The sequence below is a fragment of the Pholis gunnellus genome, assembly GCF_910591455.1.
Source record: "Pholis gunnellus genome assembly, chromosome: 5".
Taxonomy (NCBI): Eukaryota; Metazoa; Chordata; class Actinopteri; order Perciformes; family Pholidae; genus Pholis; species Pholis gunnellus.
In genome coordinates, this window is record NC_136531.1 from 4590523 (window position 1) to 4616517 (window position 25995).

General features: G+C 41.5%; 4 protein-coding genes across 4 annotated transcripts; all 4 read left to right on the forward strand.

Annotated features, from left to right (window-relative positions):
* The first annotated feature begins 1790 nt into the window (after nucleotides 1-1790).
* On the forward strand, nucleotides 1791-11778 carry LOC306696325 (uncharacterized protein). The gene is made up of 3 exons (XM_079159910.1): nucleotides 1791-1879; nucleotides 2111-3754; nucleotides 8799-11778. The coding sequence occupies exons 2-3, from the start codon at nucleotides 2120-2122 to the stop codon at nucleotides 10440-10442; spliced, it is 3279 nt and encodes a 1092-aa protein (XP_079016036.1). The 5' UTR covers nucleotides 1791-1879; nucleotides 2111-2119; the 3' UTR covers nucleotides 10443-11778.
* LOC306695565 (E3 ubiquitin-protein ligase TRIM21-like) lies at nucleotides 5145-7926 on the forward strand. The gene is made up of 2 exons (XM_079158828.1): nucleotides 5145-5239; nucleotides 5459-7926. Exon 2 carries the CDS (start codon nucleotides 5468-5470, stop codon nucleotides 7106-7108), a length of 1641 nt encoding a protein of 546 aa, XP_079014954.1. The 5' UTR covers nucleotides 5145-5239; nucleotides 5459-5467; the 3' UTR covers nucleotides 7109-7926.
* A 305-nt stretch (nucleotides 11779-12083) lies between the features above and the next one.
* Nucleotides 12084-16074, forward strand: LOC306695566 (E3 ubiquitin-protein ligase TRIM21-like). Its single transcript, XM_079158829.1, has 2 exons — nucleotides 12084-12141; nucleotides 13222-16074. Exon 2 carries the CDS (start codon nucleotides 13231-13233, stop codon nucleotides 14692-14694), a length of 1464 nt encoding a protein of 487 aa, XP_079014955.1. The 5' UTR covers nucleotides 12084-12141; nucleotides 13222-13230; the 3' UTR covers nucleotides 14695-16074.
* Nucleotides 16075-16417: 343 nt separating this feature from the next.
* gtpbp2b (GTP binding protein 2b) lies at nucleotides 16418-25275 on the forward strand (the record flags this gene model as incomplete). The annotated part of the gene is made up of 12 exons (XM_079160343.1): nucleotides 16418-16612; nucleotides 17544-17570; nucleotides 19202-19386; nucleotides 20083-20194; nucleotides 20555-20752; nucleotides 20848-21022; nucleotides 22264-22483; nucleotides 23361-23496; nucleotides 23749-23807; nucleotides 23939-24110; nucleotides 24816-24980; nucleotides 25081-25275. 12 exons carry the CDS (start codon nucleotides 16418-16420, stop codon nucleotides 25273-25275), a joined length of 1839 nt encoding a protein of 612 aa, XP_079016469.1.
* Nucleotides 25276-25995: the final 720 nt, after the last annotated feature.

Genomic DNA, 25995 nt, shown 5'->3' on the forward strand with positions numbered 1-25995 from the left:
AGCAAAACAAATGTGTATCTTACTTCCGGCGTCACTTTTCAAAATAAAACGCAGAGACTCGTTTGTGATAAATGTGTGCTGGTTAAAATCTTCACTTCAAATACAATTTATGGTCTCCAAAAACACTTCATGACAGTGTAAAATGATATATATCTGGGTAGATTTATTCAAGTGTTGTCTTACTGTTTACAAATGGCATTATTTGTTTTATATATCTGCAATATAAATACACTGAAATCAAATGTATTTTTTCTGTATATACAATATTTTTAGTTATAGTTATATTTTAGTTATTGTGGATTCTTTACTTAGTTAATATTCTTTACTGTTTATTACTTATTTATAATACTTGTTTGGATCTTGTTTTTACTATGTCTCTTGATTTTACTATCCACTCTATATATATACTCAACTATTCTGCTGTAATCCTGTTAATTTCCCTGCTGCAGGACTAATAAAGGATTATCTTATCTTATCCTATAGGCTATGTACGTGTATATACTGTCTATTTTTTTTAATATGTATTTATAGTTGTACAAATGTTTATGTTGTACCTTTGTCCAGCTTTTTGTTTTTAGCTCTATATCGATTCTGTGTACATAATTAGACCATAAATGAGACCAATGAGAATGAAGCAGCCTCATAGAGGTAGGCTTACTCCACCTTTACTTGAGTATTTTCATGTTATACTTATTTTTACAACACTTGCAGATACAAATTACTTTTCCGATTAACAATTTACGTGCAAACATTAAACACTTCTGCTTGCATATTTTTGACAATTACTGTTGAAGAGATGAATTTATTTGTCAAATAATCAATTATTCGATGGACATAATATTTATGAGCAACTCTCTTGATGAAAAATTGTTTGAATCATTTTTTTTGCAAAAGAGCAAAATATTCAGCTTCTGAGAATATGCTGCTTATCTCAGTTTGATATCTTTGTAGGCGGAATATCTTGTTTGTTTTTTACTGGTAAATGAACAAAACAAAATATCTGAAGATGTCACCTTTGATTCGAGGACATTGTAAAATATTATATTCATTGTTTCTGATGCTAAATAGATAAAGTGAATCATCAATTTTCTTTAATTGAGAAAATAATCAGCAGAATAATCAATGATAAGTCTGTGTGTACATTGAGAGCTACAAGAAATCAGAGGCAGATGTCTTGCCTACGTACACATACTTGGCTGATAAAGCTGATTCTGATCATCTGACGATAATCTTTGGATACACCACTACCTGTTATTATGAAGCTCATTAATGTAACGCTGAAGCGTTTTATTTTGAAACTGGTGTCTTCTTCTCTGAGATGAGTCACATGTGATTCCCTCCTGTGACCACCAGAGATGACAACAGCTCCATTTAGAGGGAAGAGAGTTTCAACTTCCTCCTCTGATTTAGCAACAAGACGAAAATACAAGATTTACACGAGACATTTTGAATATTACAGGACAAACAGTGAGCTGACAGTCAAATAGTTGCAGAGCTGTGGAGGACTGTACTTGATTGCTGTTCTTTGCTCAACATAAGATATATTTTGGTGTGGGATTAACCTTTTATTTTGTGGTAGCTGCAATAAACTCACACAACAGACAAAAGAAGATAAAGCAAGTGAAACGTATCCCTATAGGTTAAACTTATCCTGCTCCAAATGTCTGTAACTATAATCATGTCTAACCCTGAAAAACGGGAAACAAGCCCTCCAATAACAGAGCTGCTGTAAGAGGCGGTGCTTCCACGTCACATTCCATAAATGAAACTTAATGTTTTTCAGAGTGACAGCAGAGCTGCAGTCGAGACGAGTCTCTGTGCCTAAAGAAATATTAAACTGAGTTCGTCAGGTCTTTCTCAACAACTGACCCAAATACTGGTGAGTGCAGCTGATAATATTTACCGTGTTTCAAAACGTGCAGCTCTAAGCAAACAGGAAGCTACACTCTTATCATATCATACTGACACTGATCTAATGGAATTAGGGAACATAGGATTCAATAAGATGTTTTTTTAAATATTGCAGTTATCATACTTTAAAACCTTTTTATACACATGAAAATGACACATGTAGCAAAACCTTTGATGATACTTTGACTTTTGTTCTCAGAGTGTAGATATGTCTGCTGTCAGCTGTCTGCTGTCTGAAGATCAGTTTCGATGCTCCATCTGCCTGGATGTGTTCACTGATCCAGTCAGCACACCATGTGGACACAACTTCTGCAAAAACTGCATCACTAAACACTGGAGCACTAAATACAAGTGCCAGTGTCCCTTGTGTAATGAGGCTTTTTCCACAAGACCGGATTTGAGAGTCAACACTTTGTTCTCTGAGATGGTTGCTCAGTTCAGATGGTCATCTCAAAAGAAAGCCAGCAGCTCAGAGCAACAAGAGTCCAAACCAGGAGAAGTTCCCTGTGACGTCTGCACTGGAACCAAACTGAAGGCCCTGAAGTCCTGCCTGGTGTGTCTGGTCTCCTACTGTGAGACTCACCTGGAGCCTCATCTGACAGCTTCACGTCTGAAAAGACATCAGCTGATCGACCCTGTGAAGAACCTGGAAGACAGGATGTGTACGAAGCACGATAAACCTCTGGAGCTGTTCTGTAAGACCGACCAGATGTGTGTCTGCACGCATTGCCCTGCTTTAGACCACAAGACGCACAGGTTTGTTCCTCTGAAAGTAGAATATGAAGGAAAGAAGGCAAAGCTGAAGAAGACTGAGGCTGAAATTCAGCAGATGATCCAGAAGAGACAACTGAAGATTCAGGTGTTTAAAATCACAGTGAAGCGTATGAAGGAAAATGCCCACATGGAGGTAGCAGAAAGTGTTCGGGTCTTCACTGCTCTGAAGAAGTGTGTTGATAGAGGCCTGAACGAGCTCGTCAAAACGATAGAAGAGAAGCACAAAACGACACAGAAACAGGCCGAAGCTTTCATCAGGGAGCTGGAACGGGAAATCTCTGAGCTGAAGAAGAGAAGCGCTGAGGTGGTTCAGGTCTCACTCTCTGAAGACCACGTTCACCTCCTTCAAAGCTTCCCGTACCTGACAACTGCTCCACCCACCAAGGACTGGACCGAGGTCAGCGTCCATCCACCGTCATATGAGGGGACTGTGGTGGGAGCTTTGCATCAGCTGGAGGAGACGCTCAGTAGAGAGATGAAGAAGCTGTTCGAGGAGGCTGAGCTGAAGAGGGTCCAGAAGTTTGCAGTGGATGTGACTCTTGATCCTGATACAGCTCATCCTGAACTCCTCCTGTCTGATGATGGGAAACAAGTGAAACATGGTAATGTGAAGAAGAATCTCCGAGACAACCCAGAGAGATTTTCTCATTATAATTTTGTCTTAGGAAAGCAGAGTGTCTCCTCAGGCAGATTCTACTTTGAGGTTCAGGTTAAAGGGAAGCCTAAATGGAATTTAGGAGTGGCCAGCAAGTCAGTCTACAGGAAGGGACTAATCACAATGACACCTGAATATGGTTACTGGACCATCTGGTTGAGGAATGGAAATGAGTACAAAGCTCTTGATGGCCCTTCAGTCCCTCTCTCTCTGAAGTCTCAGCTTCAGAAGGTGGGGGTGTTTGTGGATTATGAGGAGGGTCTGGTCTCCTTCTATGACGTAGATGCTGCAGCTCTTATCTACTCCTTCACTGGCTGCTCCTTCACTGAGAAACTTTTCCCATTCTTCAGTCCATGTAGGAATGATGGTGGTCAAAACACCGCCCCTCTGATCATCTCTCCTGTCAATCAAACTGTCTGATCTTTTTTTATGATCGGCAACTAATTGAACAATGAAGCGTTGCCAGTGAAACATTAACATATTGATTTAATCTTTCCATTTCATGTCCACAAAGTAAATATATAGCAGACAAAGTTTTCACACAGTCATCACGAGGATGTGATTCAATTAAAGACATAAGAACTAAACAAACAATAACAGGTGGATGAAGATGTATTATCATTTATGGTAACAAATGTACATATTGAGTGGTAATGTTTGGTGTAAACTTGTTTTCATCTGGATGTGATTGGTCATTACTTTCTCTTTTGTGTTATTCTGTCACTCAGTGTGTCATAAGAAGTGAGAACATGAACTGGAAGAGTTCACCGTTAAAATGTGGATTATTTTATGGCGTTGCTTCTTAAAGAGAAATGTATAGATTTGTTTACTGATATACTCAACAATGTAGTGATGAATAATATAGATTTTTGTATGTAAATTCCTGGGCTTTGGATATAATGGTACTGATATACATTTATTTTAATTAGCATTTCGTTGACTTTTCTTTTCTTTAATTATTTCCTTTTGAATGTTTTACATAAAGCTCTTTGGATGTCTGTTCAGCCTGTGTTTGAGTACTATAATTACCAGATTACGTTGGTTGTAAAAGGTTTCCATGACAGGTTATTTTATACCAGTGACCTCGTCCAGCACTGAGTCCTCAACCTCATTCCTAAAAGACAGAAAAGGTTGATATGTGTCAGGGACTACAACAGATGCTGTAAAGTGAATGAAAACATGTTTTGCAATGAATGAAATTACTCTGCTGTAAAGTATCACGGCAGTAAAATCCTGTGCAGAAGAAGAAGCCGTTGAAGTTGTTATTTAAAAATGGAGTCTTGTCTATAAAATCACCAACGTTTTCACAGGTGTGCTGTGTTTCCCTCCTGTGACCAGTAGATGTCAGCACAGCACACATCACAGGGGGAAGCGATTGTTAAAGGCGTGAACAGACTGCACACTATTCAACTTCCTGGTCTGATTTAGTGACTAATATCAATAAGAGAAGGTTACAACATTACAGGACAAACAGTGAGCTGAACTGTGGACTGACAGTAAGATTGCTGCAGAGCTGAAGAAGACTGTAAAGGGACTTTTGTTTCCTGCCGATCCAAAAATATATTTCTACATGTAGGACTGACTTCTTTTTGTGAAAAGGGTTCTGGTGGCTGCAGGAAAAGGAAGATAAATAAAGACTTAATAGCTTCCCTAGAGAATAAACTCCTCTTCTGTCAAATGTCTGTAACTAAACTCATGTCTAACCCTGAAGGAGGAAACACAACCTCACAAACAGAGCTGCTGTAAGAGGCGGAGCTTCAACGTCACGTTCCTGAAGTGAAACTTAATGTTTGTCAGAGTGACAGCAGAGCTGCAGTCGAGACGAGTCTCTGTGTTTCTGTCTGAAGAAATATTACACTTTGTTCGTCAGGACTTTCTCAACAACTGACCCAAACACTGGTGAGTGCAGCTGATAATATTTACTGTGTTTCAATAGCATTCACACAAAACTCACAGCTCGAATCAAACAGGAAGTTACACTCTTTTAATTCTATAATGACGCTGGTCTGATGGCCTTAAGTGAAGACTGACAAGACTTTAAGTCAAATGAATCTAAAAATCTAATAATTAATGATGTTCTAAAATCGTTTTTAGTCACGCTTTCCCTTTTGTTCTCAGTGTGTAGATATGTCTGCTGCCAGCAATCTGCTGTCTGAAGATCAGTTTCTGTGCTCCATCTGTCTGGATGTGTTCACTGATCCAGTCAGCACATCATGTGGACACAACTTCTGCAAAAACTGCATTAATGAACACTGGAATACGAGTGACAGATGCCAGTGTCCCATGTGTAAAGAGGTTTTCAACACAAAACCGGATTTGAGGGTCAACACTTTGTTCTCTGAGATGGTTGTTCAGTTCAGACAGTCAGCTCAACAGAAAACCAGCAGCTCAGAGCAACAAGAGTCCAAACCAGGAGAAGTTCCCTGTGACGTCTGCACTGGAACCAAACTGAAGGCCCTGAAGTCCTGCCTGGTGTGTCTGGCCTCCTACTGTGAGACTCACCTGGAGCCTCATCTGACAGCTTCACGTCTGAAAAGACATCAGCTGATCGACCCTGTGGAGAACCTGGAAGACAGGATGTGTACGAAGCACGATAAACCTCTGGAGCTGTTCTGTAAGACCGACCAGACATGTGTCTGCATGCTCTGCACTGTTTTAGATCACAAGACGCATGATGTTGTTCCTCTGAAAGAAGAATATGAAGGAAAGAAGGTCGAGCTGAAGAAGACAGAGGCTGAAATTCAGCAGATGATCCAGAAGAGACGACTGAAGATTCAGGAGATCAAACACTCAGTCGACCTCAGTGAGGAAGATGCAGACAGAGAGAAAGCAGAAGGTGTTCAGGTCTTCACTGATCTGAAGGAGTCTGTTGAGAGAGGCCTGAACGAGCTCATCAAAACAATAGAAGAGAAGCAGAAAAGAAAAGAAAAACAGGCCAAAGCTTTCATCAAAGAGCTGGAACAGGAAATCTCTGAGCTGAAGAAGAGAAGCGCTGAGGTGGTTCAGGTCTCACTCTCTGAAGACCACGTTCACTTCCTTCAAAGCTTCCAGTACCTGAAAGCTGCTCCACCCACCAAGGACTGGACAGAGGTCAGTGTCCATCCACCGTCATATGAGGGGACTGTGGTGGGATCTTTGCATCAGCTGGAGGAGACGCTCAGTAGAGAGATGAAGAAGTTCTTCGATGAGGCTGAGCTGAAGAGGGTCCAGAAGTTTGCAGTGGATGTGACTCTTGATCCTGATACAGCTTATCCCAGTCTCATCTTGTCTGCTGATGGGAAACAAGTGAAACATGGTGATGTGAAGAAGAAACTCCCAAAGATTCCAAAGAGATTTTCTTTAGAGAATTATGTTTTAGGAAAGCAGTGTTTTTTTTCAGGCAGATTTTACTTTGAGGTTGAAGTTACAGGAAAGACTGCATGGGATTTAGGAGTGGTCAGAGAGTCGATCAACAGGAAGGGATTCATCAATCTGAGCCCTCAGGATGGTTACTGGACGATGTTGTTGAGAAAAGGAAATGTGTACAAAGCTGCTACTGACCCTCCAGTCAGTCTCTCTCTGAAGTCTCGGCCTCAGAAGGTGGGGGTGTTTGTGGATTATGAGGAGGGTCTGGTCTCCTTCTATGACGTAGATGCTGCAGCTCTTATCTACTCCTTCACTGGCTGCTCCTTCGAAGAGAAACTCTTCCCATTCTTCAGTCCTGAATATAATGATGTTGGTGAAAACCCCGCCCCTCTGATCATCTCCCCCGTCAATCAAACTGTCTGATCTTTTTTTATGATCGACAACTAATTGAACTATAAAGCTTTCTCAGTGAAACATACACACATTGAATTAATCTTTCCATTTCATGTCCACAAAGTAAATATATAGCAGACAAAGTTTTCACACAGTCATCACGAGGATGTGATTCATTTAAATACATAAGAACTAAACAAACAATAACAGGTGGATGAAGATGTATTATCATTTATGGTAACAAATGTACACATTGAGTGGTAATGTTTGGTGTAAACTTGTTTTCATCTGGATGTGATTGGTCATTACTTTCTCTTTTGTGTTATTCTGTCACTCAGTGTGTCATAAGAAGTGAGAACATGAACTTTAAGAGTTCACTGTTAAAATGTGGATTATTTTATGGTGTTGCTTCTTAAAGAGAAATGTATAGATTTGTTTACTGATATACTCAACAATGTAGTGATGAATAATATTGATTTTTGTATGTAAATTCCTGGGTTTTGGATATAATGGTACTAATATACATTTATTTTAATTAGCATTTCGTTGGCTTTTCTTTTCTTTCATTCTTTTCTTTTGAACGTTTTACATAAAGCTCTTTGGATGTCTGTTCAGCCTGTGTTTGAGTACTATAATTACCAGATTACATTGGTTTTAAAAGGTTTCCATGACAGGTTATTTGATACCAGTGACCTCGTCCAGCACTGAGTCCTCAACCTCATTCCTAAAAGACAGAAAAGGTTGATATGTGTCAGGGACTACAACAGATGCTGTAAAGTGAATGAAAACATGTTTTGCAATGAATGAAATTACTCTGCTGTAAAGTATCACGGCAGTAAAATCCTGTGCAGAAGAAGAAGCCGTTGAAGTTGTTATTTAAAAATGGAGTCTTGTCTATAAAATCACCAACGTTTTCACAGGTGTGCTGTGTTTCCCTCCTGTGACCAGTAGATGTCAGCACAGCACACATCACAGGGAGGAGCGATTGTTAAAGGCGTGAACAGACTGCACACTATTCAACTTCCTGGTCTGATTTAGTGACTAATATCAATAAGAGAAGGTTACAACATTAACTGTACATACAACTGTGGACTGACAGTAAGATTGCTGCAGAGCTGAAGAAGACTGTAAAGGCACTTTTGTTTCCTGCCGATCCAAAAATATATTTCTACATGTAGGACTGACTTCTTTTTGTGAAAAGGGTTCTGGTGGCTGCAGGAAGAGGAAGATAAAAAAAGACTAAATAGTTTTCCTAGAGAATAAACTCCTCTTCTGCCAAATGTCTGTAACTAAACTCATGTCTGACCCTGAAGGAGGAAACACAACCTCACAAACAGAGCTGCTGTAAGAGGCGGAGCTTCAACGTCACGTTCCTGAAGTGAAACTTAATGTTTGTCAGAGTGACAGCAGAGCTGCAGTCGAGACGAGTCTCTGTGTTTCTGTCTGAAGAAATATTACACTTTGTTCGTCAGGACTTTCTCAACAACTGACCCAAACACTGGTGAGTGCAGCTGATCATATTTACTGTGTTTCAATAGCATTAACACAAAACTCACAGCTCTAATCAAACAGGAAGTTACACTCTTTTAATTCTATAATGTCGCTGGTCAGATGGCATTAAGTGAAGACTGACAAGAAGTTGAGTAAAATGAATCTAAAAATCGAATAATTAATGATGTACTAAAATCGTTTTTACTCACGCTTTCTCTTTTGTTCTCAGTGTGTAGATATGTCTGCTGCCAGCAATCTGCTGTCTGAAGATCAGTTTCTGTGCTCCATCTGTCTGGATGTGTTCACTGATCCAGTCAGCACACCATGTGGACACAACTTCTGCAAAAACTGCATTAATGAACACTGGAATACGAGTGACAGATGCCAGTGTCCCATGTGTAAAAAGGTTTTCATCTCAAGACCTGAGCTGCATGTCAACACTTTCATCTCTGAGATGGTTGTTCAGTTCAGACAGTCAGCTCAACAGAAAACCAGCAGCTCAGAGCAACAAGAGTCCAAACCAGGAGAAGTTCCCTGTGACGTCTGCACTGGAACCAAACTGAAGGCCCTGAAGTCCTGCCTGGTGTGTCTGGCCTCCTACTGTGAGACTCACCTGGAGCCTCATCTGACAATGTTAGGTCTGAAAAGACATCAGCTGATCGACCCTGTGGAGAACCTGGAAGACAGGATGTGTACGAAGCACGATAAACCTCTGGAGCTGTTCTGTAAGTCCGACCAGACATGTGTCTGCACGCTTTGCACTGTTTTAGATCACAAGACGCATGATGTTGTTCCTCTGAAAGAAGAATATGAAGGAAAGAAGGTCGAGCTGAAGAAGACTGAGGCTGACATTCAGCAGATGATCCAGAAGAGACGACTGAAGATTCAGGAGATCAAACACTCAGTCGACCTCAGTGAGAAAGATGCAGACAGAGAGATAGCAGAAGGTATTCAGGTCTTCACTGATCTGAAGGAGTCTGTTGAGAGAAGACTGAACGAGCTCATCAAAACAATAGAAGAGAAGCAGAAAACGACAAAGAAACAGGCTGAAGACTCCATCAAAGAGCTGAAACAGGAAATCTCTGAGCTGATCAAGAGAAGCACTGAGGTGGTTCAGCTCTCACTCTCTGAAGACCACCTCCATCTTCTCCAAAGCTTCCCGTCCCTGAAAGCGGCGCCATCCTTGAAGGACTGGACAAAGGTCAGTGTTCCTCCATCACATGAGGGGACTGTGAGGAGAGCTGTGGTTCAGCTGGAGGAGACGCTCAGTAAAGAGATGAAGAAGCTGCTTGAAGCTGAGCTGAAGAGGATCCAGAAGTTTGCAGTGGATGTGACTCTTGATCCTGATACAGCTCATCCCAGTCTCATCCTGTCTGCTGATGGGAAACAAGTGAAACATTGTGATGTGAAGAAGAAACTACCAAACAACCCAGAGAGATTTTCTCATTGTATTTTTGTCCTGGGAAAGAAGAGCTTTTCTTCTGGCAGATTTTACTTTGAGGTTCAAGTTAAAGGAAAGACCGAATGGAATTTAGGAATGGCCAGAGAGTCGATCAACAGGGAGGGACAAATCACACTGAGTCCTCAGAATGGTTACTGGACCATATGTTTGAGAAACGGAAATGAGTACAAAGCTCTTGCTGACACTAGAGTCAGTCTCTCTCTGAAGTCTCAGCTTCAGAAGGTGGGGGTGTTTGTGGATTATGAGGAGGGTCTGGTCTCCTTCTACGACGTAGATGCTGCAGCTCTTATCTACTCCTTCACTGGCTGCTCCTTCACTGAGAAACTCTTCCCAAACTTCTGCCCTGGTGTTAATGATCGTGGTAAAAACTTCACCCCTTTGACCATCTCTCCTGTGAATCAAACTGCCTGATTTTTATGATTGAACAATAATGCATTGCCAACAATACATAACCGCAATAAATTAGTCTTTCTACGTCCACAGTGTAAATATACACCAGACAAAGTTTTCATCCTGCAATAATGACACAGCGGTCAATACTAGGACGCAAATGAATTAAAAGAACAAACCAAAATCAATTTTGAGATAAAAATAATGAATGTAATTTATGCTAATAAATGAGCATATTTAGTGATAACATCACATGTAACTTGTTTTCATCTGAATATGATTTGTCAGTATGATTGTGGACTGTGGGTATAACTCTATATATCTCTATAGATGTTAACAGGGAGGATGTCTTTCTCAAATGATATTATGTTAAAGGAACAGTGTGTAACATTTAGGGGGATTAATTGGCAGCAATGGAATTTAATATTCATAACTATGTTTTAATCAGTGTATAATCACCTGTAACTATGAATGGTATAGAAACAGTTGCATCCTGTTGATCCGATGGCTACTTGTGGTTTGCAGGTTCAGATTTATTCTGTTGGGGAAAATCTAAATGACTAATTATAAGGTGTGCTTACAAAGTCTGGTGTCCTTATGTGTCCTTGTTGTGTGAACTTCCTCTGACATTAAGCGCCACAGTTGTTTAGTCTATCCGAAAGAACACTCAGCACTGCTTGTAATGGTAAATAACGTTGTAGACGGCGTCATTACTTCATGGCGTCTTCCGATGATAAAAGTGACCTTTGTACTAGAACGAATTGTTAAAGTGTCCCGATACTTAGAATATGCTGAATGAAGGCAATTTGTGTGTGTTATGCTTTTGTGACGTAGATTGCATGTGACACTTGTTTACTTGGTATAAATATCCGAGGCTCAGAGTCAGACCTGGGAGCAGCCTTGATCCATGTATACTGTATGTGAATCAACTCTGTCTCCTTCTTGCAAGAATAAATGGCCAATTGTTTAATGATTTTCCATCGGTCTCGGGTGTATTTTTCTAACATATTCATATGTGTTTGTATAAATATAAATGTGTGTTTATCTGCATTGTATGCTATCCTTTGTTCTTTTTATGCCTGTGAAACACTTTGCTGCTGGCTTTGATATGTGTTGTATGAATAAGCTTTATTATTATCAATCACACAAGATATGTTTCTGAATTAAACCTTCTTTACACAATAAGAGAGAGTGAAGGATGGATAAATATATGGGTTGTTATGTTTTGCTTTTGGTAAATTGACATTTATTGATGGTTGATAAAGTTTTGATGCATGAAACGGTGAACAAATAGGCTACGCACTGAGCTGAACTTTGGACTGACAGTGGGATTGTTGCAGAGCACTGTGAAGGGACTGTTGTCTTGTATGTTTGAATAACTTGTAAAAATGTGCTTCTACAACGGAAAATATAAAAAGTAAAACATCTGCAACAAACCCAGGTCCATCGTCACTTTGCTCCTTAAAAAATAAATTCCTTTGTGTTATATATATATATATCACTAAAATCATGTTCATACCTGAAGGAGGCAATAAAACCTCACAAATAATCTGCAATAAGAGGTTGAGCAACACTGGCGAGAGGAGAGCTTCACCGTCACACTCCTCAGATAAAACTGTCAGCGCGACAGCAGGGCTGAAGTCGAGACACGTCTCTGGGTTTCTGTCTGAAGTTCACCAGGTCTTTCTCAACAATAGACCGGAGTCTTTGCCGAACACTGGTGAGTACAGTTTATAATATTTACTGTATTTCAACAATCGGTACCACAAAACTTAAATCTCGTTTTTTTCATAATAGTCAAACGTTTCAGATAAGTGGGACATCATTTTAAATGACTTTCCCTAATTCTACAGTGATCACACTTTTACGTTTCATGCCATACAGCAGCCTGGCATAAGTGGTGTGTTGGTCCAGGCTAAAGTGTGTGTTAACAGTCCTGTAAACTGTAACCTTGTGAATAGTTACACTGTATGCACACCTAGTCTAAATCACTGTGTGCAATATACATATATTTTTATATTGCGAAGGCATGACTCTCAATACTCTGCCTTTGATTCGCTTACGCTGATACTCTTACCCTAACCCTAACTTATCTCACTCCTCATGTCTAAACCTAACCAATCTAACCAGTGAAGCCAACGTGACTTCGCCATAGCAGGATTCCTAATTCATCTCACCGGATGGAGACTATAGTCGACCATTGGCAGCCTTGGGTTGATCAGAGCTTACAAGTGTCCACTGATATCAAGCTGATGTCAAGAAACACAAGCAAACAAATAATTAACACAAAATAAACAATGAATTACTGTTCAGACTTTTCTGGTCTATCAGTAATGAATATTATTATTAAAATACATCTCCATAGCGTCGTTACACTCCCCTTAGTTGAAGCTTCTGGTACTAAAATAATGTGTATTTTTAAAATATGTATGAAGAAAGCCTTGTAGGTGATGCAGATGTTTCACTATTCTTTAATTGTTCTTGATTTTATTGAATCAAATTGGAAATCCACCCAAAAAAAGTGGCGAGCTTTGATCATAAAAACCTGAGTCTGAGGATAAAGAGCTGAGCCTCACAATCTGAGTCTTAGATTTCGCCATACAGAAGATAATAGTTTTCCACCGCTACTGTTGAAGTTCTCTCTGCATTCATCAATCTAATCAGTTAGTTTGTGAGTTATGAGCATTACAACCTCATAGAATCACTATTGTGTATTTGTATACTTCTACTATTGCAAATTAAAAATGATTCAAGACTCGTGTGATTGAAATGTTTTTCCCTCTTTCTCTTTTGTTCTCAGTGTGTAGATATGGCTGCTGCAAACTATCTGTCATCTGAAGATCAGTTTCTGTGCTCCATCTGTCTGGATGTGTTCACTGATCCAGTCAGCACATCATGTGGACACAACTTCTGCAAAAACTGCATCACTGAACACTGGAATATTAGTGACAGATGCCAGTGTCCCATGTGTAAAGAGGTTTTCAACACAAGACCTGAGCTGCACGTCAACACTTTGTTCTCTGAGATAGTTGCTCAGTTCAGACAGTCAGCTCAACAGAAAACCAGCAGCTCAGAGCAACAAGAGTCCAAACCAGGAGAAGTTCCCTGTGACGTCTGCACTGGAACCAAACTGAAGGCCCTGAAGTCCTGCCTGGTGTGTCTGGCCTCCTACTGTGAGACTCACCTGGAGCCTCATCTGACAATGTCAGGCCTGAAAAGACATCAGCTGATCGACCCTGTGGAGACTGAAATTCAGCAGATGATCCAGAAGAGACGACTGAAGATTCAGGAGATCAAACACTCAGTCGACCTCAGTGAGGAAGATGCAGACAGAGAGAAAGCAGAAGGTGTTCAGGTCTTCACTGATCTGAAGGAGTCAGTTGAGAGAAGACTGAACGAGCTCATCAAAATAATAGAAGAGAAGCAGAAAATGACAACGAAACAAGCTGAAGACTCCATCAAAGAGCTGGAACAGGAAATCTCTGAGCTGATGAATAGAAGCACTGAGGTGGTTCTGCTCTCACTCTCTGAAGACCACCTCCATCTTCTCCAGAGCTTCCCATCCCTGAAAGCTGTTCCATCCTTGAAGGACTGGACAAAGGTCAGTGTTCCTGCAGCATCACATGAGGGGACTGTGAGGAGAGCTGTCACTCTGCTGGAGGAGACGCTCAGTAAAAAGATGAAGAAGCTGGTTGAAGCTGAGCTGAAGAGGGTCCAGAAGTTTGCAGTGGATGTGACTCTTGATCCTGATACAGCAAATCCCAGTCTCGTCCTGTCTGATGATGGGAAGCAAGTGAATCATGATGAAGTTTGGAATAGTCTCCCAAACAATCCAGAGAGATTTTCCAGCTGTGTTGGTGTTTTGGGAAAAACGAGTTTCTCTTCTGGCAGATTTTACTTTGAGGTTCAAGTTAAAGGAAAGCCTACATGGTCTTTAGGAGTGGTCAGAGAGTCGGTCAACAGGAAGCGACAAATCACAATGAGCCCTGATTTTGGTTGCTGGACCATGCTTTTTAATAATGGATATCTGTACATACTTGCCGAACCTCCATTCAGTCTCTCTCTGAAGTCTCAGCCTCAGAAGGTGGGGGTGTTTGTGGATTATGAGGAGGGTCTGGTCTCCTTCTATGACGTAGATGCTGCAGCTCTTATCTACTCCTTCACTGACTGCTGCTTCTATGACGATCTCTTCCCATACTTCAGTCCATGTAAGAATGATGGTGGTAAAAACTCTGCACCTCTGATCATCTGTCCTGTCAATCAAACTGAGTAGACTGATGATATTCAAATGAAAAAGATTCATTGTCATATACAATTTAAACCCATTGTCTGCATAATGTGATTATATAATTAGTTGATTTGATGTCTGTTTACCAACTACTTTCACACACCTGATTCATTCACTCATTTAACCATGTCACCACACCTGTGTTTCCAACCTGACAAACTCATCTCATCATTCTTACAACAAACAAAACTTCATTTTAATACAGTTGTACTTTTTACACAGTATGGTTTTGAATGCAGGACTTTTACTTGGGGAGTATTTTCACAGTGTAGTTTTAGTATTTTTACTCAAATAAAGGATCTAAATACTTCTTCCACCATTGATGACAGTGTAGCTGAAAAAGTAATGATGTCGAAGGAGATGGTGCCGATAAAACAGGAAGTATCCTGATCTGAAATGGGGAAATGACAACAATTCAGCAGTCACAAAAAGTTATTTACACAGGGGTCTCTTTCTGTGAGCTTTTAAGAGATGAAATAAGTTTATTCGTTGATTTATCAGTCAATAAACAGAAAGAATATCTTGCAACTATTAATATAATTGTTTAAGCGATTTCTTATAGCAAAAGTGTCCAAAATTCACAAGTTCCGGCATCTCAAATGTGAATATTTGCAGATTTTCTGGGTTCTCTATGATAACAAACCAAATATCTTTGGATTTTGGGTTATTATAAATCATGCTGGGCATTTCACTAGTTATTATGTCATTGGGTTATTGAGTTGTAATGTCTAAGATGCATTTATGTAGTTTTTCATTTCATTAGCCATTCAATTTTGTATTGCCTCTAGATCTAAGGGTCTTTTTTGTTTTTATTTTTATCAAGGTAAAAAAACAAAATAATTTACAAGATTCAAGATATTCAAGATCATTCATCCTGATGTTGGCCACTGGAGAAAAGGCTTCACACCAGCCTATACTATATAGGCTATGCAGTTTATGTCATGGTTTCAGAGGGTGTACACACACACACACACATATATAGACATTTTTTTTTCTTACTTTATATTTAAAAGGTAAATTTAAGGGGACAATCAGGGTCTTTGACATTAACAACCCAATGTGATTCCAATAAATCTAACATATCTGAATCTGAATGTTCTAATTAGTGAACGCATAAAATGTGTTGGTTTGTGACACGATCACTAAAAAAAGTAAATTATGGACAAACTACAACACTGAAATCTTGTGGTTTTCCCACATTTTTTATTACAGATGATAAAATGGGAGAAAGAAATATTGAATGGGTGACGTGTCAGTAGTTGTGTGATGTTTTTATTGTTTGTATTTCTCCACGAGACATGAAAGAAAAAGTCATAATCATTGTGGCACAATAACAGAAATAAAGTCAATGTGTGTTGAGACCAAGTATGTTTATGGTGTTATTGCTAATTCAGGTCTAACTAACTCAGTGTGACCACTAATGTACTTTTACTTTGAAATGTAAGCCCCTTTATTTTTTAAAGCTGCTGATTATTTTGAAAGTTGTAACCGGAAGCTGTATCGCGTCTCGTGAAGGAGAGCAGACTTGATGGCGTCGATGATGCTGAGGAGAGAGCATCCTCCGCCGCAGGTCTTCACGCAGGCAGGCCGTGCGTTCTGGTAGATGTGATGTTCGAAAGAGCAGCTTTATCATCATTATTATTATTATTATTATTATATTTTAGACTTCACACAGCTCCCGGGGATCTCTAGCTTCTGAGCTTCAGCGATGGTGGATTTGTCCGAGTGTGGTGCAGTGTCGCCCGGACACAACAACAGACACGGACAGGGCTCCGGCTCCGGCAATAACGGGAAGAAAACGTCGAAAAAGTCGCGAACGAGAAGAGGCAAACGAGGCAGGAAAAGAAGGAGTAAAAAGAACAGCAGGAACAACAAAACACCACCGCCGTATTTCCCACCGGAGGTATATAGCTACCGTCCTTTAGCCGGAGGATTAACGGGACATCCTGCAGCAAACCTAGCTAGCTAGCTTCAGGCTAATAGTGACACCCTGAACCAACCGTCTGTAAGTTAAAGGTCAACGGTCATAGAAGCTAACTCAATATATATTCAGAAATATTAAAGAGCCATTAATAATTCAGCAACTGGTTCAACACCAAGAGGCAGCGTTGGCTGTACTTGTTAGCTTCCAACGTCCATAACACCTGAAGCGACTAAGTTATCTTCTATGTAACTGTGATAATAGTGATAAATAGATATTCAGTCAGTTCTACTGTGTGCTGAATAAACTAGACCGTCATCTCGGTGTAGGAACATGTGAGAGTCAAGCATTATATCTTAATGAACTGTTCCTTCATCACAACACACTTTAAATAGCTTGAATGGTGAATGAATTTGGGTCATTTTATCCTTCTCAGAAGTGCATTTTACTGCTCACACACGGGCTGGTAATAAATACATCTGTCACTTAACCCAGTGATATAAACCCATATTATTACTGCTATGCATAGTGTAGTATTACTACTATTATATTACTGCAGTTACAGTTGTCAGCCAGAAATGTCTCAACATTTAATAATAAAATGTTAAATATGAGTGTTGTTTCTTAAAAAAATAAAATAATATCATAGTTAAGCTCCTGGATCCATAACAGGCCTCACTTTCATTTTCAAAGAGACAAACACAAACGGAGAGATGGAGAGAACACTATTGTCTAAAAGATATCATTGTGTGCTGCAGCATTAATATTTCTCTTCATCAGCACTGAAGGGCAGACAGTAGGTTAAAGTATGTGCACATGTTGGCCGTACAGTGTGCACAGTGGTTAGTTCAGTCGTTGTGACATGAATCTGTCCTTAAGTGTCCTCATGTGTCTCCTTTCTTTCTATTTCCAGGCTGAAGAAGGAAACATTGAGTACAAGGTAACTTCCCTTCCTGCTCTGATTTAGCATTTTTCACACTAACATATGAACTGCAGAACGTGGCGAATGTATTCTGTATCCTTCTCTAATGTCGCTCATTGCTCAGAGAATCTCTGTTTTATGGGACGGACGACATTTAGGATTACGGTTGGACTGTTGAAGCAGGTTATTGTTTCCTCAATAAAAGGCCTTTTGAAGATGTGAAAAAACACTGAATTTTACTTTCAACGGTCTTTATTAAGTAACATTTGTCATCAAATGTGATTTGTTTTAGTTAAAAACTGGCGTGAAAATCCTCAGTGCTCTTGTTCCAGACTTCTGACTTTAATTTATAGTTGGACCTTAAACTAATGTGTTATTTTTATATTGGTCAAATCCATTTATTTATCCATTTATTCAGCTTATCCGGGGACAGATTGGGTTTAATGATTCATGATATTTTTTAAAATATTGTTGTGATTAACAAAAAATGTTAATTTTAAGCAAACATGCCAAACATTGATGATTGTCTTTGTCATACATGATAGTATATTGAATCGGCTTTGGTAAACTATAACAAACACTCTTCACAATAGATTTACCTCGACAATAAAGAGCAGTAATGAAAGTTATTGTTAATTGTTGAAGCCCTTTTTGGCATATCCTGCTGGGTAAAATATTATATAAATAATCAATAAATGAATTCACGTTAATAACGTGAATTCTCGAATAATTCTAGGCCTTATCATCCCTACTAGTTTTCATTGAATTCATATTTTGCATTAAAATATCTTTAAATTTAACTTTGTGACCACCAGCCTGCTTTTACTTTAAAGACAATATTAATGTTCCATCAGTTTTAATGTTGCTACTTTAATTTGATTAAAGCTCATGGTGAGACTCTTGTTTCTCACCCAGTGCTGTTAGCCTCCATTAAAACAGACTTTGTACCTCAGTCTTCAGTGTTTATAGACGTTATGATCTTAACAAGACTGTGACAGAGTAAAAACATCAAACACAGAACTGGTCCTGTTCCAGCATTTAAAGGGTTATCCTATTAAAATCATCTCCTTAGTCAGCCGTTAGTCTGTCTGTCCAACACTCTCTGGACCAAAACATCACAACCAATATATTAAATTAAATATTATGTTTGTTACATGTTTGTCATATTTGTGTTTATATTCATAGTTACAATGTATAGCTGTAATGATAGCGGACAGTTGAGGCCAACAACACTATTCATATTAAAGAGCTGTACTGATATACTGCCTGATAATCATCTCGGTTATTAAAGAATAGTTATAAAGATATGTAGTGAGTGGGACATTTCAGTGTATGAATAAACTCATCAGTGCTCTCTGGTGGACAAACCTGGAGACACAAGTTTGTTGTAATTATAAGTAAGTATTTTTCACTATTTTCTGATATTTTATAGAGGAAACTATGAATCAATAAATGGAGAAAAGACTCGTCGGGTTGATTGATGATGAAAATGATCGTGAGTTAATATATGTGGACTGTCCCAAATATATTGTTACTTTACATTTAGGATCAAACGTAAAGCCGGTTTGTGTCATGCTCCGTTTGAACTGTGTGCTCTGCGGGTGTTTACCTGCTGTGTCATCATGTTTGTCTCTCTGCTGTTGCCGTAGTTGAAGCTGGTGAATCCCACGCAGTACCGCTTCGAGCATCTGGCCACGCAGCTGAAGTGGCGTCTGCAGGAGGGCCGCGGGGAGGCCGTCTACCAGATCGGAGTGGAGGACAACGGCCTGCTGGTCGGCCTGACCGAGGCCGACATGAAGGCCTCGCTCAAGACCTTAAAGAGGATGGCAGAGAAGTAGGTCGCCGGATTTGAGACTCTGTATCACCACATTTTTATGCTCTTATCCTAAACCCTTCTATCTGTGAGAGAACTCTCTTAACGGGACAAACTCGTCGTTGATCGCTCGTTTCAGCCTTTATGAACAACACCTGTTCACGTTAGTGAGATTTGATCATTAGCATAATCCACGCCTCTAAAAGTGCCATAAAAGGTTGTCTCCTACGCTTTGCTTCTGGGAAGTTTCATTAACAAGAGCGACATTAATACACCTGTTAACGATGTGTCCTCATAGCAGAGCTGCACTGGGACAGACATGAACAGGGAATGTTATCACATGAAGCCAAACAACATCTTTCTGAAGCAAAGTGGTCCCTGATTAAGAGAGAGGTGGTCATGTGACAGTCACAGACATATTAGACAGGATGATATTACGACAACAGGTGATGTCAGACTGTCAGGTGTTACAGCAGAGAGACTTTAACCACAGTCACTGTCATGTTAAAAGAACAACAAATAACAGTCAGTAAATTATTCATGAGGATAATGTGGCGAACAGAATATACATTTGACATATAATTCGTCTTAGTTGTATATTTAAACTAAAATTCATGCTCTGCTTTGGAAGATGGCGGGCAGCGCTGTGACCTGAATGCAGCAATGTGCCGTGAGTTGTAATCTGTCCGATCAGCTTTTTCCTCTCTGTCTCATCAGAGTCGGTGCCGACATCACTCTCCTCCGAGAGAGGGAGGTGGACTACGACTTGGACAGAAACACGCGCAAAATCGCAGAAGTCCTGGTTCGAAAAGTCCCCGATGATCAGCAGGTGAGAGTCTCCAGGTGCTGCTGTGCCTGATGTGTGTGTGTGTCAGGTGAGAGCGTTCTCTCCTCTGATTGGTTGGATGTGTCAGGGACCGGAGTGAGAAAGTAAACAAAGGAGCTCCTATCGGCCTAAATATATAAAAAAGCAAGTCCAGGTCAGACGTCATATCATTCTCCAGACAGCTGCTAGCAACTATTTCTGTCTGTCATCCGCATCCCAGCATGCAAAGCGCACCTACTGACTTAAAACAGGACCCCAACAAATGTACGTCAGCTGCAGGAAGCAGTTTTCTTTTAAACAGGCTTAAAGTAGAGACTATGATCCCTCTCCTCCGTCATGTTTTTTGTTTTTGGACCGGGACAGTTCCTGGACCTGCGGGTGGCTGTTCTGGGGAACGTGGACTCGGGGAAGTCGACCCTGCTGGGCGTCCTGACGCAGGGCGAGCTGGACAACGGGCGAGGCCGAGCGAGGCTCAACCTCTTCAGACATCTGCACGAGATCCAGACCGGACGCACCTCCAGCATCAGCTTCGAGATCCTCGGCTTCAACAGCAAAGGAGAGGTGAGCACACTGACGGCAGAGAGAGAGTGGATGTCAGATTACAAATATTTTGGGGTTTTAATAAAATCCTGATAACAATACGTGGGCCGGTGCAGGTGGTGAACTACAGCGAGTCTCGGACAGCTGAGGAGATCTGTGAGAGCTCCTCCAAGATGATCACCTTCATCGATCTGGCCGGACACCACAAGTACCTGAAGACGACCATCTTCGGCCTCACCAGCTACTGCCCCGACTTCGCCATGCTGGTGGTGAGCGCCAACACCGGCATTGGTGAGCTGCAGCCACGCCTTTCATACAGGAAGCAACAACATCAGAACACTTAGAACTGTGTGTGTGTGTGTGTGTGTGTGTGTGTGTGTGTGTGTGTGTGTGTGTGTGAGATGATGTATGCAGTAGACATCGTGACACGGTTCATTTTAATCTGAAAATCAAGGTATCACATTTATGCAACAATCCCGTTCGGACGCGCAAGTAACAATTATCTCAGTATCAATTAATCGTCCAATTATCTCTCAATTAATTATAGATTGGTGGGTGAAAAACGCTCATCACATTTCTACCTGAGCTCAAGGGGATGATTATAATAGTTGCAATAAATCACCTAATCAGTTAGTGGACTATTTGTTTCAGCCCTAATCTTTCCTGTTCATCCATGATTATCAGTCCTGCTGATTGATCTGATTCGATCTCCCACAAACGTCTAATACAGAAGAACATCGGTGTTTGTCGATGTTTGACATCTCTTAGTAGTCAGTATGGGATTTTAAAGTGTCTGTTTCTGTTTGGTATTAAAGTGTTTTTCTACATTTATTTTCTTGAAGCAAAATGAATATTTTCAGTGCTGGAGGAATAATTAAGAACAACACCGTAAAGTCACCACTAGAGGTCAGAAGTGATCCATGTTAACAGGAGATGAGACTCAGAGTCTCGAGGTTTTGTCTCTGTAGCGACATCAGAAAGTTTGGAGTGATTCCACACAACTGTCAGCTCCAACAGCTAATACGACTTAGAATAAACAAGTGAAGACTTTAGTAAAGACTTTTTAAATAGTTAGTCCATCCATCCATTTTATGCCGCTTATCCAGGTCACTTTAATGTTTGATAAAAGTAGAAATTACTGTTATAAACTGCTGGGAAGTACTGATAAAAATGTGGTATCATAATAAATATTTCTAGGTCATGTCGTCCCTACTGGTTTCCCATCATACTCATGCCAGTATGACCATGAAACAGGTATTAAACTACATTCTAAGTGGTATTAAAAAGGTCTCAAAAGTCTTACATTTAACTTACTGGTTCTATTTAGGTTTAGATAGATGATGATTTTATATTTACAAGTGAAAAGGCAATTAGAATACAAGCACACACATTTTTCTAGAAGTACTAAAACTGTAAAAAAAACGCTGTTAGTGTGTGATTCTCTCCAGGTACCTGCCAGATGGTTTCTGGGTAATGAAGTATTTTATTTTGATGTCAGCATGCTCACAGTGTTCCCGCTCTCCTCCGTCCAGCCGGCACGACCCGGGAGCACCTGGGCCTGGCCATGGCGCTGAAAGTTCCCATCTTCATCGTGGTCAGTAAGGTGGACCTGTGCTCCCGTGGCACTGTGGAGAGAACCGTCCGACAGCTGGAGCGACTCCTGAAGCAGCCGGGCTGCAACAAGGTGCCGATGGTGGTGTCCAACCCAGACGACGCCGTGACGGCCGCACAGCAGTTCACTCAGTCTGCATGGTGGGTACTAATACTACTACTACTACTACTACTACTACTACTACTACTACTACTACTACTACTACTACTGAAGCAGTTCACTCAGTCTGCATGGTGGGTACTACTACTACTACTACTACTACTACTACTACTACTACTACTACTACTACTGAAGCAGTTCACTCAGTCTGCATGGTGGGTACTAATACTACTACTACTACTACTACTACTACTACTACTACTACTACTACTACTACTGGAGCAGTTCACTCAGTCTGCATGGTGGGTACTAAATACTACTAATACTACTGTAGTTCACTCAGTCTGTATGGTGGGTACTAATACCACTGATACTACAAGCATATATGTATTAGTACTATTTGTGAACTACTGCAGTCTTCTCTCTCAAGCTACTACAGTCTGGGTCGGACTCCTCTGAGTCCAGGATGTGGGTTGAAAGCTGAGCAGCAGCCGGAGGAGCGACGTAAACAGCTCTCATGTTAAAAGATGCAAACTACCTGGGAACATGAAATGCATCTGATGGTCAGTGGATTTAACTCTACAGAACATGACTGTGACAGAGTTGAGACGTTAGTGCACCACCTCCTGCAGCGGTGCTGAGTCAGCATGAGAGAAAGTACAGGTCAGCTGCTGCAGGTGGAAGCAAAGGGCAGAACACCGGTGTAACACATCAGCTGGTTTCCATGTTAACTGGAGACGTTGTGAGGGCAGATACATTAACACCACCGTCGTTATTCTTCACGTTATTTTTTTTTAGACCTGGGTGAAACCGTGTCACCACTTTGCCCACAGTAGACAAAATATTAGAAACACCTGTCAGTGTGGTGATAATGTTTCCATTGTGTGTGTGTGTGTGTGTGTGTGTGTGCGTGTGCAGCATCACGCCTATCTTCACCCTGTCCAGTGTGTCGGGAGAGAATCTGGACCTCCTGAAGGTTTTCTTGAACATCCTCCCTCCACTGAGCAACAGCAAGGAGCAGGAGGAGCTGATGCAGCAGCTCACCGAGTTCCAGGTACACAAACACACACACACACACACACACACACACACACTCACACACACACACACACAGAGAGACAGATGTAGTGGTGTAACTCGCCGTCTGACGGGTTCATTGGAGGTTTTCAGCCCTGTAAACGTTTTGAGGATCCTAATGCAACTTTTATAAAACATTAACACAAAGATCTAGCTGACTTGAGATTTCCATTGTGTGTGTGTGTGTGTGTGTGTGTGTGTGTGTGTGTGTGTGTTTGTGTGTTTGCAGGTGGATGAGATCTACTCTGTTCCTGACGTTGGGACTGTGGTGGGAGGAACTCTGTACAGGTGAGAGGAACACGACGCAGCTCATGCAGGATTTGGAAAAGTCTGAAACTCAGTGTAACTGCGCCGAGTGTGTTGCAGTAATTGGACCGACCGTGTGTGTGTGTGTGTGTGTGTGTGTGTGTGTGTTTCAGCGGCGTGTGTCGGGAGGGCGAGCGGCTGGTGGTCGGTCCCACCGACGAGGGCCGCTTCCTGCGTCTGAAGGTGGGCAGCATCCAGAGGAACCGCTCGGCCTGCAGGGTGCTGAGGGCCGGACAGGCGGCCACGCTGGCTCTGGGCAACTTTGACCGCTCGCTGCTGCGCAAGGTCAGAGGTCACGTGAACCTAGAGACTGTCTGTTTGATTTGATGTTGTCCTGGTCCTGATCCAGCAGGATCTCTGATCCCTCAGCCAGGTGACACTTGAAATCCAAAGTTGTTTTACAGAATGAGTCTTTCTTTTCTTGTGTAAAGAGGTTCTTTGGCTCCGAGTTGCTTTGTGTTCAATTATTTAGTTTTGTTAACGACATTAGTTCTGCGGGTATTTGGTCATAAATCAGAGGATCCCCAAAGTTCATGACAATCCATCCAATAGTTGTTCAGTCTGAACCAAAGTACTGAACTAACTGACGGACCGTCATCCCACACACGCCAGCAGTAATCATAGCGTTAGCATGTTCTGCTCCATTGACTTACCATACAATTAGCTTTCTAACAAGCTAACGCTAGCATGCTAAACTTAAGCTCAGAGCAACAGCCGAGCCAGAGATGTCCTAAAAGGGCCACGAATAAGCTTAGATTTAAGAAGACGGTGACCTTATGAAACATTAGACATTTTTCGTCCATCCATCTTTTCTGTTTGCTGGTGTGTAATAAAAACTTTTAGTTTTGTTGTCGTGGCAGGAAAGATATAAAAGCTCTCTTTAAAACTGCTGGCTCACTTTGTCCTCACCCAAACAAACAACTCTGCAAAAAAAAAAAGTACAATGTACAGCTGATGTCAGCGAGCGATGACGGCGATGTGCGTTTGCAGGGGATGGTGATGGTCAGTCCCAAGATGAACCCGACCATCTGCTGTCAGTTTGAAGCCGCCATCGTGCTGCTCTTCCACGCCAAGACCTTCCGCCGGGGGTCACAGGTCACCGTGCACGTGGGCAACGTCAGGCAGACGGCCACTGTGGAGTGCCTTCACGGGAAGGTCGGTGTGCGGATGATGTCGAGCGCGTGTGATCGCCATCTTGTGGCGGCTTTATGTTCCAACATGTGACCCCCCCCCCCTCTCTCTCTCTCTGCTGCAGGACGAGCTGCGTACGGGCGAGAGAGCTGTGGTTCGCTTCTGCTTCATCAAACACCCCGAGTACCTGCGACTGGGCGCCAAGCTGCTCTTCAGGGAGGGCGTCACCAAAGGCATCGGCCACGTCACCCGCCTGCTGCCCGCCTCCCAGAACCACGACCAGAACCAGAACCACGACCAGAACCTGCAGGAGCATTAGAGCCCCCCCCCCCCCCCATGCGACAGATGCTGAGCTCCGGGAGAACTCTCGACTGGTCGGACGTCATCAAAGCATCTGCTTCGCTCTCCCGCCGCATGCCAGCGGTTTCAATTCTCCCGTCCGGGATCTATGCTTCTGTCAGAGACTTCCTCCTCCTCATCCTCCTCCTCATCCTCCTCCTCATCATCATCTTCCTCCCAGCAGTCTTGAGTTTAAGCCGGTTGACCTCGTGGATTATTTTTCAGGGGCGGATTTGAGAAGGGTGGTTTTAAAGAGATGGAACACTGGAACACATCTCAACATCTCCACACGCTTCACACCACATATGACATCTGACGAGGGGGATTATTTCCAGCGGGAGTTTCCCAGCAGCGTGAGGTGTCGTCTCATCAAACATGTCGCATGTTTTCCAGCCGGTAAACTCTAAAAGGTGAATGTTTTATGTCAGCGGTGGGCGTCGGGGGTCAGTTTGCTGTCGATAACACAGTTAAAGTCATACGGCGGTATTGACTGTATGTCGTCATTATTGATTAATCTGTTAAATACGTTTCAGCTCATTGATGAATCATTTATAGATTCATTAATAGAGCTGATTAATTGATAGATTAATTAACAGAATTTCAGAAAATAGTGAAAAATGTCCGCGGTGACTTCTTCAAACCCAAACTATTCTCTTTAGAATCGTGTAAAACAGGAGAGCAGCACATCCTCACATTAGAG

Excerpts from the sequence above, each read along its gene's own strand:
- LOC306695566 (XM_079158829.1), top strand. The coding sequence starts at position 13,231 with ATGGCTGCTGCAAACTATCTGTCATCTGAAGATCAGTTTCTGTGCTCC.
- LOC306695565 (XM_079158828.1), top strand. The coding sequence starts at position 5,468 with ATGTCTGCTGCCAGCAATCTGCTGTCTGAAGATCAGTTTCTGTGCTCC.
- LOC306696325 (XM_079159910.1), top strand. The coding sequence starts at position 2,120 with ATGTCTGCTGTCAGCTGTCTGCTGTCTGAAGATCAGTTTCGATGCTCC. Across the intron at positions 3,755-8,798 it reads TCTCTCCTGTCAATCAAACT|TGTGTAGATATGTCTGCTGC; the intron begins GTCTGATCTTTT and ends TTTTGTTCTCAG.